At 33.2% G+C, this 19,832-nt stretch overlaps 2 protein-coding genes and 1 pseudogene across 5 annotated transcripts in view; 1 reads left to right on the top strand and 2 right to left on the bottom strand.

Moving 5' to 3' along the window:
- The first annotated feature begins 643 nt into the window (after positions 1-643).
- Positions 644-8,108, top strand: polo (Serine/threonine-protein kinase polo). The gene is made up of 9 exons (XM_074116162.1): positions 644-946; positions 1,072-1,316; positions 3,543-3,740; positions 4,159-4,254; positions 4,323-4,621; positions 5,423-5,626; positions 6,320-6,473; positions 6,697-6,943; positions 7,781-8,108. Exons 1-9 carry the CDS (start codon positions 854-856, stop codon positions 7,991-7,993), a joined length of 1,749 nt encoding a protein of 582 aa, XP_073972263.1. The 5' UTR covers positions 644-853; the 3' UTR covers positions 7,994-8,108.
- Positions 8,109-8,159: 51 nt separating this feature from the next.
- Positions 8,160-10,305, bottom strand: LOC141448097 (uncharacterized; annotated as a pseudogene).
- Positions 8,160-19,832, bottom strand: part of LOC141448092 (uncharacterized) — a 37,486-nt gene continuing 25,813 nt past the window's right edge. Inside the window, exons 1-3 of one of the 4 annotated variants that reach the window (XM_074116167.1) lie at positions 19,310-19,810; positions 18,598-18,743; positions 8,160-12,167 (exon numbers count right to left, since the gene is read on the bottom strand). In XM_074116167.1, the coding sequence (XP_073972268.1) occupies positions 10,345-11,796 (1,452 nt within the window). In that variant the 5' untranslated portion in view covers positions 11,797-12,167; positions 18,598-18,743; positions 19,310-19,810 and the 3' untranslated portion in view covers positions 8,160-10,344. Of the gene's footprint in view, positions 12,168-17,074; positions 17,343-18,597; positions 18,744-19,309; positions 19,811-19,832 lie in introns of those variants that run through there. The other 3 variants (XM_074116168.1, XM_074116165.1, XM_074116164.1) reach the window with 3 other exon arrangements.

The following is a 19,832-nucleotide window of genomic DNA, read 5'->3' as shown; positions in this document are numbered from 1 at the left end:
TAAGATAACACAATATGCTGCTCCATTATTACAGGGGCCTCTTTTGAGGTGGAGTTACTACTTCTCAGCAGCAATTTGTGACATTCTTAGTTTTATTTCAGATATGTATATACATAACTTTTAAAATAAAGTAAAAGTAATGTAATCGCTTATTTTTACACGCAGGTTTTACGACAAAGTACCTTACAAATGTGGACGGATAAGGAAAGGTCATGCTTTACCATTAATTTTATCAGCAAATAAAAGTAACTTCACCCGGAACCTGAAGTGGGGTTCTGCCATGTATTATTCCGCCCTTAAAACTATACACCAAACCCGCCTCATTGATATTTTAGTATCACACATAATATGACAGTTCTATAGAATTATTTCTAATATGATAATCCGTAGTATAATCATATCTTAACAGTTCAATTCAAAATTTAAAGCCCCCCTCAAGTAAAAATTTGCTACCAAGAGCTAAAGAAATCTGCATAAAAAATAAAGTTTAAACCTAATAATAAAATATTTCAATTACTTTTTTTTATCAACGGACTAAAATTATATCAATATTTTTTATTACATTTGTTGAACTTGTTATGTTGGTCAATTTGAATATGCAAGCGCGCCGTTATACCAACTTATGATTGGTTGTTTGAGATTAATTCTAAAATGCTAACGTACATTCTGCAGATCCCTCCATTTCTTTTAAATTTGTACAGCGCCACTGCCGAAGAAAAGTAGTTTATAGTATAGCTAGTTATGTTCCCCGGGGTTTGAGTATATTTTCTGAGAAATAAGTATTCCGGTCTTTTATTTTTTAGTGTTAATTATAATTATTTTAGAAAAATCTGTTTTATTTTTGTGTGCAAAAATGACTAATCGTCCTGAAGAAGTTCAAATTCCAGAAATAATTTATGATTCTGCAACTAATACTTCGTATTTGAGGCAACGATTTTTCGGAAAGGTAAATTAGTTAACTATTTAAAAGTTTACTGATTTTTGGATACTTCATATGATTTTTTTTTTTTTAATTTAAATCTGTCCCGTAGTCAGTTGATTGTTTACAATGTATTTTTGAATGTTTTGAAGGGTGGATTTGCAAAATGTTACGAGATAATGGATACGAATACCAAGCAAGTTTTCGCTGGAAAAATAGTTTCAAAAAGATTATTAGCTAAAAATAATCAAAAGGAGAAAATGAGTCAAGAAATTGAGATACATAAATCCCTTTCTCATAAGCATGTTGTTCAGTTTCATAGATTTTTTGAGGATGCGGATTTTGTTTATGTAATTTTGGAATTATGTCGCAAAAGGTCTATGATGGAATTGCATAAGTAAGTTGAAATTAATGGGTTTATTTTAATTCTAACAAGAGACTTAACATGGCATGATCGAAGTTTACGATGTATATTGATAAAGCAATTACTTGCTTTTAAAAACAAAGTAACATTTAATAAATGGAAGTAAATATCTACTAATACATTTTACCTATATGTTTCAAAGTCCACACAAACGTTTATTAATTTAAATTCAATGTTTCATAAATAAATTAGTCAAAATATTTGAAAACTTTTCATAATGTTTCATCACTCTAACTACTTTTCATCAGCTTTTTGGAAATTTAATCTGAGAAGTATTTTTTTACATTTACGTACAACTACGAGGGGGTACCCAAAAAAAACCGGAATTATTTTTTAAAAGCTATTTATTTACAAATTTTTTACAGAACAACCTTATCCCCTTCAAAATACTCTCCATTACAACTAATACATTTGTCCCACCGGTGCTTCCACTGTTCGAAACATTTTTTGTAGTCATCTTTAGAAATGGCTGACAGCTCCTTCTTCGTTTTTTTCTTGACCTCTTCAATGTTGTCAAATCGGTGACCTTTCATGCCCTTTTTCATGCGTGGAAATAAGAAAAAGTCGCACGGAGCCAGGTCAGGCGAGTAAGGTGCGTGGGGCAGCGGAATTTTAGTCAAAAACTGTGTAACAGAGATGGCTGTGTGTGCAGGTGCATTGTCATGGTGGAAGAACCAGTCTCCTGTTTGCCACAAATCGGGTCTTTTTTGGCGAACACTATTGCGCAATCTTTTCAAAACTTCCAAATACAAGGTTTGATTGACGGTCTGACCTGGGAGGACAAACTCTGAATGGACTACGCCTTTGGCATCAAAAAAGCAAATCAGCATTGTTTTGATATTTGACTTGACTTGACGAGATTTTTTTGGTCGGGGTGAAGATGACGTCTTCCATTGGCTCGACTGTTGCTTTGTTTCTGGGTCATAACCATAGCACCATGACTCATCACCAGTAATGACCTTTGACAGAAAGTCTGGATCAGTTTCAAGCTGTTGTTTCAAAGCACGACATGTTTCAACTCGATGTTCTTTTTGATTGTCAGTCAGAACTCGAGGAACAAACTTGGCAGCAACCCTTTTCATCCCCAAATCTTCCGTTAAAATTCGCTGAACCGAGCTCCAAGATAACTCACTACTCTCTAACAGTTGATCAATTGTCTGTCGACGGTCTGTGAACACCAGCTCTCGAATTTTTTCAACATTTTCGTCGATTCGGGCAGTTGATGGACGTCCAGAACGAGGTTTGTCATCAATCGACATGTCGCCATTTTTAAACCGAGTAAACCACTCGTATACTTGAGTTTTTCCCATAGCGTCATCTTTGTAAGCTGTTTTCAACATTAAAACACTTTCAGCAGCATTTTTGCCGAGTAGAAAACAAAATTTCAGAGCTGCACGTTGTTCACTTAAACTTGCCATCATAAAAAACGAAAAAAGAACAAAACAGCGCTGGTAAAAACAATCACTGCAGATGAACAGAACAAGCCAGGCAGACAACACAGGCAGGACTGAACTGGCAAGGAATTGCGCTATACACGTCTAGCGGCAGAAATGCGTACTACATAAGCTCCATGCGCGGCAACGCAATTCCGGTTATTTTTGGGTACCCCCTCGTATATTAATTATTCTATTAATGCTGATAATACCGCTACACAAAGTTATAAGTACAATAATTTTGAATCGTTCAATTTTTTATTTCGATTCGCTATAACAATATCTAACAAAGTTACGAATGTTAAAGTATATCATTTAAATTCATTGACCCAGACTGTAAAGTCGTAAAGCCTCCCTGAAACAATTTACAGATTTTAGCGATTTTCTTCGTGCAGGAGCATAATCTGTTATTAAGCATACCAGACTTAATTTTGCGATATAAAGTATTGTAGACTTTGGTAAAGTTATCGCTGAGGTTTTAAGCTACTAAATACATACCGTCCTGTTAATCAAAAGAAGAACTACTTCATTACAACTACTGTACATATATCATTCTCCCATAGATTTTCACCCTCCAGGCGGTATTTCTCATGTATCGAACCAGTGTTTTGTAAATAATATTAATATAAGACGTGTTTACTTTACTAGCCAATGTATTGTTTTGATACAAGCAATGTTCAACAAAACTTTTGCCTCTTAAAATCATACGTAGATATTTTTTTCTTTCAAGATTTTAATTTTTCCATTACGTTTGCATATTTTTTAGGCGGAGAAAAGCATTGACTGAACCTGAAGTTAGATATTATATTAAACAGATTTTAGAAGGAGTATTGTATCTACATGAAAAGCGTATAATACATAGGGATCTCAAATTAGGAAATTTATTTTTAAATGATAATCTTGAAGTAAAAATTGGTGATTTAGGTTTGGCTGCTAAAATTGAATATACAGGGCAACGTAAGAAGTAAGTATGACTTCATATCTACCATAATTGTTGATAGGGTGTTTAAGCGCATACCTCTTGAAAGGGGATGCGAGACAGCCTGAAGGGGTGGTTTATCCTCTTTACCACCAACTTAGCACATAATTCTTTTCTAGAATATCGCTACTGCGCACTAGATGAAGTTTAAATTATCAGCGCGGCTTTTTCACTATTTGTTTGTGAATCGGTTCTACAAAGTGAAGTGAAAAAGGCACCTCACCTCTTGCTTAATTCTCACTGCATCTTGTCTCGCTAATTAAAGCTTTGCTTGGTCTTAAAATCAGATCATCTGAAATATACCTATCTCTTCTCCAAAAGGCATTCTATTAATAAGAATGTTTAAATTAAAAATTTATCTTTATTTAAATAAACAAGTTTTATTTAATTTGTGTTTCAACAGAACTTTATGTGGAACCCCAAATTATATTGCGCCAGAGATTCTTACCAAAAAAGGGCACAGTTTCGAAGTTGACGTCTGGTCAATCGGTTGTATAATGTAAGTTGACCCATTTCTTAATCTTTTTGATCTTTTTGAACATAAAAATATACCTACCTTATTTTCAGGTACACCTTATTGGTTGGTAAACCACCGTTTGAAACGAATTCACTCCGTGAGACTTACGCCAAGATAAAACGTTGTGAATATTATCTTCCGCCAAATTTAAGCGAACCTGCTGCTTGTATGCTTCATCAAATGTTATTGCCAGAACCGTCACGCCGTCCGACTGTTAGCCAATTGATGGAAATGACTTTTATGAAAGGATATTGTCCGAAAGAGTTACCACTCTCATGTCTCACAATGGCTCCAAGATTTGATGCGCTTAAAGAATCCAACAATAGGAGACCATTGTTGGAAGTTAACAGTAAGTATACTATTTTAATCGCCACACCAGGATACAGGAAAGATGTCCATTTTTTTGAGGTCCTACTACTGATAATATATTAAAACTGCTGCCTCAATTAAATTTGTTGTGCCTCCACTAGGGTAAGATGATAATAGCAATCACTCGACAGCTTCTACGTAAAGCAACTCATACAGGTTGTTTAGGAAGTTCTTGTATCACATCTTTCACATAGCACGATTTTAGTCGTCGGATATCCATATCTTTAGTGGAATGAATGAGTGTTACACATTATACAATACAATCATGACTTAGCAGTCGGAAGATCGAATTTTGGGGTTACCCGTGGCAACTGGAATCTGTTGTAGCATAATAAAAGTTCGTGCCTGCTTTCTTCATCGCCAATGTCTGCATTTAATTTGAATATAAAAATTCCTGAATTGCATGTTTTGACGTTGAAGATTATCCTTGATTTTGTGGTTAATTCGTCAAAGGAGGCAATAGAAAAACAAAAATAATTGAAATATTGATTTTTATAATCTTGATCAATTATTCAAATAATGAGTGAAGTAATGCAACTTCCTCTTCTCATTAATAGGGTGCTCGCAAAGAAGGCGATTTCGTTTCTTGTCACTTACGTCTTTGGATAAAACAACCAACTACGTTTTCACCAAAGTCAAGAAGTTCTTGAAGTCGGTATCAGTTATGTAACCACTCACTGGGTAGCTCTAAGAAAAGCTAGAAGCCGTCTTTCATAGGGTTTATTATTATTTTTTCTGTCTTCAAGTATTCTTTAATAATTAGCCTTCATTCTTCTTTCAGACGATGATATCCAAAATCAAAAGAGAGGCAACATCGCTCCAACGCGTATCAAAGAACATCGTCAGAGTGAAGTTGCTTCGTGCAGTAGACCGTTGGCTTCTTCACGAACTGGTGGCCAATGCGAAACTTATCTTGTACTCTTGATTTCTCAATTAAGAGAATTGTTAGCGAGCAAACCACCAACCTTAGAATCTGCCGAAGCAGGTAAGACAAAATTACATATCACACCTCTAGAACAAAATGTTATAATCCAGATATGCAGCTGAATCTATTCCCCCCATATAAACACATTGTTTTCAAAATGTAAACAAAAATCTCTGGTTAGGACAACAGGGAGCGCAAAATATAAAATCAAATGGGTAAAAATAAACTGAAAAAGGAAAAATTTGGAATTATTGACGTTTTTCTTAAATTAGTTTTTATCCCGAGAGTAGTTACTAGTTTATTAACAGTTTTTAATGCCGTCAAAGCATACTTCAATGAGTGGGCCATTATTTTTTCACATAATGTTTTTCAGTGAATTGTTATATAACTACTTTTTTCTTTTTTTTTTTTTTTTTTTTTGTTAATCTGGTTTTTATAGATCAAGAGAGTAGCAAAATGTCAGCTGTCTTAAAATATCTCTATTTTCTCTTTGCAAAAACTTCTGATGAACTTTCATTCACTATGCTGTTATTTTCCGAAAATACGTAAAATAAGTCCAACGATTTTCCATTTGTCTACTTGCAAATTAGCAGCGATTTTTCTTTTCATTATATTCCTTTTTGCATTTACTCGCAACGTACAGCCCGGAAGATAATCGGTTTTGTTTAATTAACTTTTTTTCCATGAATTTTTAATTTGTAGATTATTAACTAAAATTGATTGTTTTATTTTTTCCTCAAATAATTATTACAGAAGACATGACAGATCCAGCTGCCCAGCCATTTGTCTGGATCAGTAAGTGGGTGGATTATTCCGATAAATATGGTTTTGGATATCAGTTGTGTGACGATGGAGTCGGTATTATGTACAATGATAATACAAAAGTTTTACTACTTCCTAATCAAAGGTAAATTTAGGCATATCTCTAAAAAATATCTGTATTAATGTACTACAATTATTTTATACATTAATATATTTTACAATTACCACATAACGCAGTAAACATGCGTGAATGACAGATAAAATCAAAAATATTATCCAGCACTGCGAACCTAGCCACATTTTCAGCAATTATTAAACTTTAAAAGCTTATCTTAAGAAAGAATTTTTTTTCTTTAAACATTTTACAGAAACGTACATTATATTGAAAGCGATGGAACTGAAAATTACTATGTTATCGGATCTACACCTTCATCGTTGGAGAAGAAAATGAAGTTACTAACATACTTCCGACGATATATGAACGAACATCTAGTAAAAGCTGGGGCTGCGGTGATTGTACAAGAGTCTGACAGCCTCAGTAGAATTCCATATCTAAATATGTGGCACCGATCAACATCAGCGGTTATTATGCAACTTACGAATGGCACTGTTCAGGTAAATTTCTGTGTATTAACAATAAAAAGAAGCTGTAATAAATGTAATCTGGACTCACACGACTTTTTCTTGTTATAAAACACCAATATTTACTTTGAACTTTTTTAAAAATAAATGTTTCTTAATCTTAATATTGCTTTACAAAACTATTCAAGGATTTTTTAGATGGGAAAACTGTTCCCGGTTTGTAATATGGAAATATGCGCGTTAAAATATTGATACTTGGCTTTAGCAAGTATGTATCAATTGACTCAATTGACACTTCATCTCGCCGAGCTGAGCGATGGTGTAATTATTTTCTAATAAGAAACGCCATTGTAAGAAAATAGGCCTCTAAAATCTGATACATTTCTACCTAATAAATGAAGAAGTGCACATTCAATAACTTTCTCTTTTCTTCACATTTTGAATTTAGACTAAAAAGATAATTGATTACAACAATCAATCGAAAATTTTATTGTAGAGTATTGTTTATTATTTTTCGTGACTGATTCATGAATCCATTAGCTTCCTCTTCGAAAGCTTGGAAAAAAAAATAAAAACCATATTGTTGCGTCTCAAGATGACACCTTCTTAGTAAAATATTAAATTTGTTTGGATGGGATGCAGATGTTCGCAGGAACAAATATACTTTCTAAGTGGTAATCCACTTCTCTACTGAGGGTATTGTCTTCCTCAAAATGTTATAGTCCTTGTTGCCATCAATACAAAATTTATTAAGAAATCAATTTTAAAATGGGCGTGATTACATTTTTGTTTTTTTTTATTAGTACTAACTAATCGACACGAAAAGTAATTCATAGTATGATTATTTTTAACCTTATTGTTTTTTTCCAGATAAATTTTACGGATCATACAAAGATTATAATGTGCCCATTGATGTCAGCTGTAACGTATGTAGACGGAATGAAGACATTCCGCACCTATAGATTTAATACGTTAGCCAATCAAGGCTGTGTGAGCGAACTGTTAGAATGTTTAAATTATGCTCACAAAAAACTGAATACATTAGTCACCCAAATGAAAGAAACAATTAAGGGCTATAATTAACTATTTTTTTTCATTTTTTTTTTAATTTTATTTTTTTGTTGTATATATAGATTTATTTTGTATGGAAACAACTTTATTCAATTTAATTTTTAATTATTACTATTGTTATTATCAAGTATTTGAAAACAACTTACGAAAAAAAATAAATAAAGAAAGACAAAATATCTTATGGCAACAACAATAATAATCTTTTATTTTACAAAACAATTTTTAAATATATATGTTATATAATAAACTTCATAGATAATGTTCTGATTATAAGGCGAATTGATTTTTTTTTTTTACCTAATACCATCACTTCTAACAATAATAGTAATAGTAGGCGCTAATGGCCAAGCAGTCGATGCGCCAAAAAAAAAAAAAAAAAAAAAAATAGTAATAGTAGAAAGTTAGAGAAGGAATTAGCTGAGTGGTAAGCGAATGCTGGATTCCAACGCGGAGATCAGAGTTTGAATCCAGGTGCTAACCCTTAGATTTTCTCTTCCTAGGAACTTCTTACAGCTCACTGTACGGTGAGGGACATTGTTGTCATTATGACAGAACACTGTCCGGTGCACTGATAAATGCTCCAGGCGCCAATAATGATGTTGACGCGCCTTAAATACAAAATAATAATAATAATTGCAAGTTCATTCCTTTGTACGTACATGAGAAAAAGAGCATGAAGTTAATTCTCCCAAAAATCATCTTCGATAGCGGCAATAGTCATAAAACAATATACCAAGTTTTAGCTTCTGTTATTAGGATAGTCTCTTCACAAAACTTGATCTATGTAGATTTTTTTTCTTTAACTACTTAGGTTCCTTATGGTATCAAAAATGAAACGTGACAACTCAATGTTTCTTTTTGGCCATTTTCTCAAAATTAAAGCAGTAGGGGCAAATTATCGGTATAAATATATAATTAATAATTACATATAGAGTTAATAGTCAAGAAATATGCACTATTCTAATTATTTAAACCAATCAGCAATCAGTTGTATTTTACAGCGATGGTACACCGTCGTCACAGTAATTCCATTAATTAGTTGAAACTGATGTTACATTATTCCAAAAGATCATTTGTGATTTGCGAACTTTTAATTGTTAATACTTTACTTATTCAACGAAATAATGAACTTAAAATAAATTCTTTCAATTTTGATTAGAATCAATTTGATAAATATTAATCTAATAATTTATTTCTTTAATTCCAACATTTAGGTATTCATAAAATTATCTAATTCATACCATTCATGCAATATTTCTACGATATTTTGAATAGATTATTTGCCTTACTTTCCTTCTTTTCAATCGCACTCGTTCAATTATCACGAAATTTACTCAAACTTATCAGAAAAAATATCTCCCGTGTTATTTCCAAAAAAGCGTTGTGTTATGAAAAAAGGTTTAAGGTTTGATAATAATTTACTTTTTCTATTGAAATTATGGTGTACGAAATGCTGGATAATATCTTTGATTTTGGAATCAACTTCAGCTAGAAATGAGGACAAGTTACCGGCTTAAATAGATTTTTGTTTTAGCACCTGCACCAACTTCTCGCCCCTATGTGACCTCATATGTATCTGAAAGCTTGAAGATTGTGTACATCTATAATCACACTCGTTACATTTATATGGCTTCTCTCCAGTATGTATTCTCATATGTACTATCAAATTTGCTTTAGTTGCAAAACTTCAACCACATTCGTTACATATATATGGCTTTTCACCAGTATGTGTTCTCATATGACTCCGCAAATTTCCAATTTGGATGCAACTAAAGTTACATTCATTACACTTAAAAGGCTTCTGGCCAGTATGTGTTTGCACATGTTTTCGCAAATGTCCAGCTTGACTAAAACTATGATTACACTCATTGCATTTATCTGGCTTTTCGCCGGTATGTATTCTCGTATGCCTTCCTAAAGCTGTAACGTCTGAACAACTGTATTTACATTCACTACACGTATGGTTTTTCACCAATGTGTATTCTTAAATGAACATTAAAATGGCCAACATCAACAGAACTGTAGTTACATTCATTACATTTAAATGGATTTTTGCCACTATGTGCTCGCGTATGCAATTTTAATGTTCCTGCATTTGTAGTACTGTAATCGCATAATTTACACTTATACGCCTTCTCGCCCCTATGTGACCTCATATGTATCTGAAAGCTTGAAGATTGTGAACATCGATAATCACACTCGCTACATTTATATGGCTTCTCTCCAGTGTGTGTTCTCATATGCATTAGTAAAGAACTAGGATCTGCACATTTAAAGTTGCATTTACTACATTTACATGGCTTTTCGGCAGTATGTGTTCTCATGTGAACTTTTATATTTTGAGCAAGTGAACAACTAAAATTTCACACACTACCCTTATAAGGCTTTTCACCAGTATGTGTTCTCATGTGCAATTTTAATCTTCCAGCTTGTGAACAACTGTATTTACACTCACTACATTTATATGGCTTCTCTCCAGTATGTATTCTCATATGTACTATCAAATTTGGTTTATTTCTAAAACTTGAACCACATTCGTTACATTTATATGGCTTTTCACCGGTATGTGTTCTCATATGTCTCTGCAAATTTCCAATTTGGATGCAACTAAAATTACATTCAATACACTTAAAAGGCTTCTCGCCAGTATGTGTTTGCACATGTTTTCGCAAATGTCCAGCTTGACTAAAACTATGATTACACTCATTGCATTTATATGGCCTTTCGCCGGTATGTATTCTCGTATGCCTTGCTAAAGCTGCAACATCTGAACAACTGTATTTACATTCACTACACTTGTATGGTTTTTCACCAGTGTGTATTCTTAAATGAACTTTTAAATGGCCAATATCAACAGAACTGTAGTTACATTCACTACATTTATATGGCTTTTCACCAGTGTGTGTTCTCATATGCATTAGTAAAGAACTAGGATCTGCACATTTAAAGTTGCATTTACTACATTTACATGGCTTTTCGCCAGTATGTGTTCTCATGTGAACTTTTATATTTTGAGCAAGTGAACAACTAAAATTGCACACACTACACTTATAAGGCTTTTCACCAGTATGTGTTCTCATGTGCAATTTTAATCTTCCAGCTTGTGAACAACTGTATTTACACTCACTACATTTATATGGCTTCTCGCCAGTGTGTGTTCTCATATGAAATTTTAAATCAGAAGCTGATGCAGAAGCGAAATTACATTCACAGCATTTAAATGGCTTCTCACCAGTATGTGTTCTCATATGGCTTTTCAAATTTCCAGATTTTGTACAAGAAAAATTACATTTATTGCATTTATATGGCTTTTCACCGGTATGTGTTCTCATGTGCAATTTTAATCTTCCAGCTTGTGAACAACTGTATTTACACTCACTACATTTATATGGCTTCTCGCCAGTGTGTGTTCTCATATGAAATTTTAAATCAGAAGCTAATGCAGAAGCGAAATTACATTCACAGCATTTAAATGGCTTCTCACCAGTATGTGTTCTCATATGGCTTTTCAAATTTCCAGATATTTTGCAAGAATAATTACATTCATTGCATTTATATGGCTTGTCGCCAGTGTGTGTTCTCGTATGAAATTTTAAATTAGAAGCTGTTTCAGTAGCGAAATCACATTCACAGCATTTAAATGGCTTCTCGCCAGTATGTGTTCTCATATGCCTTTTCAAACGTCCAGATTGTTTGCAAGAATAATTACATTCATTGCATTTATAAGGCTTATCGCCAGTGTGTAATAGCATATGTTTTTCTAAATCAGGTTTTTCACTCGCTTGATGCTTGCAAACAGTATAATTGTATGACATATTGATTAAATGAGTAAAAACGAACAGAAACAGCAACGCCTCAATTGTTTCTTATAGAGAACAAATAGGGCTGGGGATCACAATTTCGCAATGATTAGTTCAAACTTTTTTTTTGCTACCGAATATCTGCGAACCTCATAAGTTCATGTACAGTTTAAAGTTTATTGTCTTGGGTTTAGAAGTCGACTGGTAACTCAAGTTCATGTTCATCCGATGTTAAATGAAGACTGACTTAATATCACTTTGCAAACAGAGCAAATTATCTACGTTAATGGTCATCACGCAATTGTTCAGTGAAGTCCTTAAGATGGCCAGTTCAACAGCAAACAATGAACCATTATGTTATGTTATCCGCAGAGAAAATGTCCAATCTGTAACAGAAAAGCCATAAGTAGTAACAGCCACTCGTATGGAAGTGACATAAGTAGTACTTATTTATTTTGGAGTTTAGGCATTGCGAATATAAAGAATAAATAGGAATGTAAAAATACTTTCTTATACGAGGGTCGTTTGAAATGTCCGTGCAAAGTCAGAGAGATAGCACTACTGGCGCGTATCGAGGTTATGTTTAGTTAGTAGCATCTCTTGGAAGAACACACACCAAGTTTCAGCCAGATCGGTCTATTTCTTTGTGTTTGGCATTCGTTTGAATCGAGGAAGTCGAGTGATTTTCAAAAAATTGATGAAAAAGAATTTCGTGTGTTGATTAAACCCTACTTTATGAAAGGCAAAACGCCTCAGGAGACTAAAGAGAAGCTTGATAAACATTATGGTGACTCAGCACCTTCGATTAGAACAGTTTATAAGTGGTTTCAAAATTTTCGGAGTGGCCATATGGGCACAAGTGACGCTGAACGTTCTGGACGCCCTGTTGAGGTTACTACTCCAGAAATCATTGATAAAATCCATGATATGGTGATGGATGACAGAAGAGTGAAGGTGCGTGAGATTGCTAGTGCTGTGGGCATCTCGAATGAACGGGTACATAATATTTTGCATCAACATTTGGATATGACAAAGCTATCCGCAAGATGGGTGCCGCGATTGCTCACGCTTGACCAAAAACGAAATCGTGTGAAGTGTTGCAAGGACGGTTTGCAGCTGTTCCAGAAGAATCCGCAGGACTTTAAGCGTCGTTTCGTCACTGTGGATGAAACATGGATACATCACTACACTCCTGAGACGAAAGAACAATCTAAACAATGGGTTACCAAGGGGGAATCTGCGCCAAAAAAGGCGAAGACCGGAAAGATTATGGCGACTGTCTTTTGGGATTCGCAAGAAATAATCCTCATCGACTATCTGGAAAAGGGTTAAACTATTACAGGTGCATATTATTCATCGTTATTGGACCGTTTGAAAACCGAGCTGCAAGAAAAACGCCCACGATTGGCCCACAAAAAAGTCCTTTTCCATCACGACAACGCACCAGTTCACACCTCAGCAGTTGTGGTCACAAAATTAATGGAAATAGGGTTCCAACTCGTTTCACATCCCCCCCTATTCTCCAGATTTGGCTCACTCGGACTACTATTTGTTCCCCAATATGAAGAAATGGCTGGTGGGAAAAAGATTTTATTCAAACGAGGAGGTGATTGCAGAAACGAATGGCTATTTTTCAGACTTGGACAAATCCTTTTATTCGGAAGGGATCAACAAACTAAAGCAGCGTTGGATGAAGTGTATAAGCCTAAAAGGAGACTATGTTGAAAAATAAAAAAGGTTTACCCCAAAAAATTAAGTAGTTGTTATTTTTGCACGGACTTTTCAAACGACCCTCGTAAGCGTTGCATCGCTATCATTAATAGGTTAAAGGTAAAACGCGAAAATAAAATATTACATTTTATACATTATACAGGGTGATCCATTTAAAACGCACCAATCGCTAATAAGTTTTTAGGAAAGCGGAATTTCATAAAAACTTACGAAGTGGATTTTTTTTAGGTCTAGTTTTCAAATTTGTCAACTTCGATGCTGTATATTTATTTTTGGCGGAGTTACGGCCAAAAACCCAATTGGGGTTTCATAAGGACCACTGGTTTTGACTATGATTATGAAAACTACATAAAAAACTATGGAAAATGACGTTAACCCCGTTTCGATATCCCGAATATTAGTTGAGATATTTAAGATCAAAGTTACAATTTTACCTGTTCGTGAACGGTTTTCAATATTAATTTTCCACCAGAAATACACGTTTTGGGAGGTCCTCTGATTGTAAAAAATGTTATTTGTGACGCAAAGAACAAAAATAATAATAATTGAAGATTATAAATAATGTAGTGTAATGTAATGGTTGTGAATGAATCAGGATAAATTTGTTTTATCATCAAATAAAAGTAACATCACAGCATTTTAATGTATCCCGTATGCAAGACTTCTTGACCTATGATTACGGTAAGAATATCTAGCCAGGGATGGGCGGGTTTTGGTCTGTGGTCAAGGCGTGGCTTTGTAAGTGGAGATGCAGTTATTCATAATTCTTAATCCATCATAATACTTTTTTAAATAAAATGTTGTCATACGAGGGATTCGAACTGGGGATCTCCCACTTACAAAGCCACGCTCTTGACCACTAGACCTCAAAGGTTAAAAATTGCACTAAAAAAAAAAAATTCTAAACTGAAAAATTTGAGAAAATGTTGGGAAATATTTTAAACAAGTACTATTTTTATTATCGAAGGTTAATTTGCTTAGTTTCAAATATGGCACAATAGAAAATTTGTTATGTTGAAAACTTATCTGTTAGATTGGTTTCAAAATTTTCTCAAATTTTAAAGAGTTTAGAGTTTTTTTTAGTGCAATTTTCAACCTTTGACTTCCTCATTTTAAAACAGCCTACTTTAAAATTGACTATTGGTCCATCTAAAAGAGTTTTCAATGAATTAAACAACTTTATAAACTAACACTGTTGAGTGCTCGTGCACTCGTTTCTTGTAAAACAAACGTAATTTCTCATACGAAGATAAAGGAATCCTGGAAAATGATATACCGTTTGAAAGCCCATTAGAGAAGGAAACTTTTATAAAAAGTGCCAGCACCTAGGTTTGATAATGATCATATAAGGGCCGAATGATTTTTCTTAAAAATTTCGATTACTTTTATGTTTCCAGCATTCGGAGGAAGATTGAGGCTGTTTGGAGAATAACTTATGCTTCTAAATGGTGTCAATTTTTAGAAAATTTATCTGTCAATCTAACCGTATCATCAGAATCGAATTCGGACTAAAACTTTCTGAGTAATAACATTTTTATTGGAAAAAGTAATGATTTTAGAAAAAAAACTTTAAAGTGACGTCATTCAAGAACAGAGGAAAATATGAAGTTGGTCAATACGTAATTGAACTCCACTTTAGATGTACTACACACAGTAGGCCTAGGGACAATACTTACTGGTTCACCCTGTATCAGTCTCAATCTAGAGTTTCATTAAGAGTATGTGGCAGTCCAATTCTGTACATTTGCAAAAGCTCTTCTGCGAATATGAAATAGAGGAATTGAGGTCGGAACTTCAGAAAATCCGTAGAAGAGTAAATTTATTGAATATATTATACCGACTAGGAAAATAGCAAACCAAATTGAATAGAAGTTGAGTAATGGACATTATGTCAGAGACACTAGAAGAACTGGTTGGAAAATTAAGAAGTGATACAACATTTCCATGTTACGGCTCTTTTACTTAGTGGGTTATCCAACGAATGCAATAGTCTTGCGACTATGTTAGAAGCCCGCCAAGATGATGAATTTACACTTGAATATGTCTGAGGAACTATTGGATTAATACAAAAGAAAAACAGAAAATGTTAATACACTTAACATTGTTAACGAAGAAAAAGCAATGGAAGAATACACTTAAATGAAAAGAAATAATGTCACGGGAATGTTTCATATGAAGAAGCACAGGATATCTTAAAAAAAAAGAAAAAGATTGCTAATATAATAGAAACAGAATAAATGAAACTAATCTAAATAGCACTCAAGACGCTGAGTCAACTATAAAAGAGAATTATAACAATGAATTGTGGTTTTTGTAACCATTGATGGATTGGTTCATAGATTTGAGCACAACTAGTCATATGACACATAGCACAAGCGGTTTCTATTCTAAAATAAAGCTGATAAAACAATAGTTAAACGTGGTTAATATATGAAAGAATAGGAGAAGACTAAATTTGTGTTCACTATATATTAAATACTTGTAAGAAAAATATTCATTAAAGGTGTATGTTCCAATACTTAACAGTATTTACTGTCAGTTAAAAAAATTGAATAACATGAAAAAATAAAGTATTATTTGATGATAACCATCATCAGAAAATGAGCATGAGGCTATAGGCAAGACGGAAAGTGAACTTTATAAAATACTTTGCAGTCCACAACAAACGCTGAAGGTGAATAATTTGGATCTGAAGAAAAACCGTGTTTATACTTTGCTCAAGCGAATAGAAGATAGGAATCCAGAAATATAAATACATTCAACACGCAAAATCTTGCTTCAGGAATAGAAATAAATTATTGTAAACATTATTTGAAATATGTAAGCAGTATAAAGGAAGGTTAACAAGAAAGTCATTTCCATATCAGTCATTGGAATAGCAGAGGTGATCACTAAGAGATGACTGAAGTAGGTTTACGGTCCCAAAAAGCAAAAATGTTACGGAATACAATGGGCATACACTACAAAATATATTAAAGAAAAAATGGGATTGAATCAAACAAAATACCTACTCTCCTGAACAAAATTAAGTTTCAGGGAGGAAAAATTGCTAAGATGTTCTCCTCTGAAAGATGTTTACATAATAATAATAAAAAAAATATATTGGGGTGAAGCTATCATGAACGATAATTACTATAATGAGTACTGCAATACCTTCAAGACAACAGCAAAAATGTCCCAAGAATTTTGAAACGAGTAGAAACAAGATTTATGTAATTTTAAAACATTTCTTTGCATGGTGTACGTTTTAGTTCCTTTAAAAAAAATATCTAAATGGGAGCTGGAAAACAATGATTGGTTACAAATTAACATTTTAAGTTTACAGAATTCTACAACCTGAAACAAACAGGGAAATAAATAAGATGCGTAGTTAAAATACCTTTCAAAATTATGAGTTTGGATTCTTATGGTCAATTGACGGGTTTGCCACTAGAGTTAGTTTTTTCTTTTTAATTGTATATTCTTAAAAATTTACGGTTCTGCAGTACGGTTTTGCATTAGTTAATTCTACGACCTTACGCGGCCCCATAAAAGACTACTTGAAAAATCATGCAAGTATTACCTGAAAGTAACAAATTCCTTGGAATCCCACGATGACACTAATCTGCTACTAAAAAACTTCTTAAACAAAAACTACTTAAAAGTTGTTGTGTGAACAATTACCAGCAAAAGTAGGTTTTAGTTTAACATGCTCAGCTGACAGATAATCGAAATGATATCACATGTTGCATGACCTCGTTTCGATCATGAAACAAAGTGGGACCTAAAAGTTATTAAACGGTTATACTAAATGTTTGGGTGCAAGTGAGAAGAGTTGTTAAGGAATGCAGACTAGTCTAACATGTTTTCGAATAACCTTCAGAACTGTTACATCAAACAAGATTGTTTACTCTTAACTTGTTCTGTTGACCGTGATATATTCAAAGTAATACAATGTTGAATGTTTCTAATTGAAATATTTCAATGTAAAATGAAGAATAAGCTCGAACGACAAAACGATAACGAATAACGACTGAAATATAAAATATGATACTGACAGAACAAATTTGAAAACTAGTTAAAGATTGCTCACTCAAATTTATTTATCAAATGGTGACTATTCCTCCAAAAATGAAACAAAATTTCCTGCTACTAGTCCTCGGAGCTTGAACCATTCAGCACGGGGGATGCCACTTACTTCCTCTAAGGAATGCATTTTAAATAGTAACCCCAAACATAAGAGTTATGTGTCATTGCATCTATTTCGTTATGTTAAAGATTAAATTTGTCTAAGTCCCTAACAAAGAAACTCACTATTTCAATTTTGGGTAGTAAACAAATTTTTTTTTTACAGCAATTCAAAATATGAAGTAAATGCAAAACTTCATCACCTTATATCTCCTTCAAATAAGCTGCTAAGAAATTGCAATTATGCACAAATTTACAGGTAAATCAGTACTATAACTGAACATATTTTTGAAGGATTTCTCCTAATAAGACAGGAGATACAGCAATTCGAAATATGGAGGATGTGCAATAATCTCAAACTTTATCATCTTACATTTTCTAAAATGCTGCTAGTGAATTGGAATTGAGAACAATTGTACAGGCAACGAGTCCTATCATCTTACATCTCCTTCTAATTAATTGTACATAGTTTCGAAGAGATTACACCAATAGGACAGGAGAAACAGCCATTCGAAATATGAAGAAAATGTAAAAGTCCCTATATTTATCACTTTATATAATTGAGAATGAGATTTTTGCCTCTGTGAAGGGAATGTATTGAAATTTGACTCTTTTTTCAGAAGACATGGAAGGCCAATAAAATGGAATGTAGAAATAAGTTTAGAATGAAGTGTTTCACCTTCTCTATCTTTGCTTTACTGATTGCTTTTTGATACAGAACCAAATTCATAATATTTCTGGGTTGGCTACTCCTGATAATATTAAACTTCTGTTTAATATTACTCTCGAATATAATAATTTTCCTTAGACCTCAAACACCACTATTAAAAAAAAAAAATAATAATACAAAAAGGTATTAAAATTAAATAAGTAAGCCAAGATGGAAAATCGAACTAAGTTTAAAATGAAGCGTTTTACCTTCTTCATCTTTACTTTACTTATTGCTTTCTGATATTGAACCAGATTCATAATATTTCTAGGTTGGCCACTCATGATAACACAAATGTTCTGTTTAAGTCTACTCTTGAGTATAATCATTTTCCTTAGTCCTCAAACATTTCGATCTATCAAACAAAAATACTATATTATAATAATATAAATTTTACTATAATACATAAAGCTAATAAAATTAATAAGTGAGCTAAGATGTCAAGAACATGCACGTAATTACAAACATGGTAAAAATTCAACTCTATTTCAAAATAGAGTTGAAAAATAAAATAAAATTATGAAATATTTGAAAAAATATTTTCATCAAATAAATTAAGCATGATGTTATGTATGGAAGGGATAAAAGGCATCTTTGTTATATGGGAGGTATGATAGCCCTTGACTCTAAATTACTGCCAATGAACCATTTTTCGCTTCCTTTGTTTTTAAATATTTACTTAGTTTTACGTAAAAATAAAGTAATTTTCAATTCACATGAGCTATATTTTCTTTCTACTCGACATTCTGGGGCACCTTTGCTTTCGTGAAGGTAGGTATTTTGTGATGTTTACTATCTAATCCAAACATTTAAGAATCAAAAAACAGTAATTGATCACTAGTTGCAAGCAAAGCACAATCACACGAACATTTAGAAGTTTTTACTAATAAAGGGGCTGTGGAGAAAGCATACAAGAATTACCTGTACAAGATGTCTAAATCCTTAGCGAGCTGACAGCAAATTTCCATACTGTTAGTCTTACAAAGAGAAGATGTAAGTAAAGAACAATTTAGAAGTAAAAGAGAATAGAATAAATATTATTTCTCATAGTTAGTCGTTACCTAAATAATTAAGTAACCGACTACTAAACCTCTTCTAACAATAATAGTAATAGTAGAAAGTTAGAGAAGGAATTAGCTGAGTGGTAAGCGAATGCTGAATTCCAACGCGGAGACCAAAGTTTGACTCCAGGTGCTAGCCTTTAGATTTTCTCTTCCTAGGATCTTCTTACAGCTCACCGTTCGGAGAGAGTCAGGGTTGTCTATTACGACAGAACACTGTCCGGTGCACTGTCCGGACTCAAAATATACCCGCAAACACTCCGGAGAGCAGGTCGCTTTAAATATAGCTGTCCTCTTTTCTTTTTTTCAATCTTGCGTCGAGATAACAATTTTCAACATTATTGACACTCAATACTACATCATTACGTCTTCGAAAGTTTCCA

The sequence above is a fragment of the Rhodnius prolixus genome, unplaced genomic scaffold (genome assembly GCF_049639745.1).
Source record: "Rhodnius prolixus isolate KJV_2025 unplaced genomic scaffold, Rpr scaffold_13, whole genome shotgun sequence".
Classification (NCBI taxonomy): Eukaryota; Metazoa; Arthropoda; class Insecta; order Hemiptera; family Reduviidae; genus Rhodnius; species Rhodnius prolixus.
Note: the sequence above shows the minus strand (reverse complement) of the source record. Positions and strands in the feature narration are given on the sequence as shown.

Excerpts from the sequence above, each read along its gene's own strand:
- polo (XM_074116162.1), top strand. The coding sequence starts at position 854 with ATGACTAATCGTCCTGAAGAAGTTCAAATTCCAGAAATAATTTATGAT. Across the intron at positions 1,317-3,542 it reads TCTATGATGGAATTGCATAA|GCGGAGAAAAGCATTGACTG; the intron begins GTAAGTTGAAAT and ends CATATTTTTTAG. Across the intron at positions 3,741-4,158 it reads TATACAGGGCAACGTAAGAA|AACTTTATGTGGAACCCCAA; the intron begins GTAAGTATGACT and ends GTGTTTCAACAG.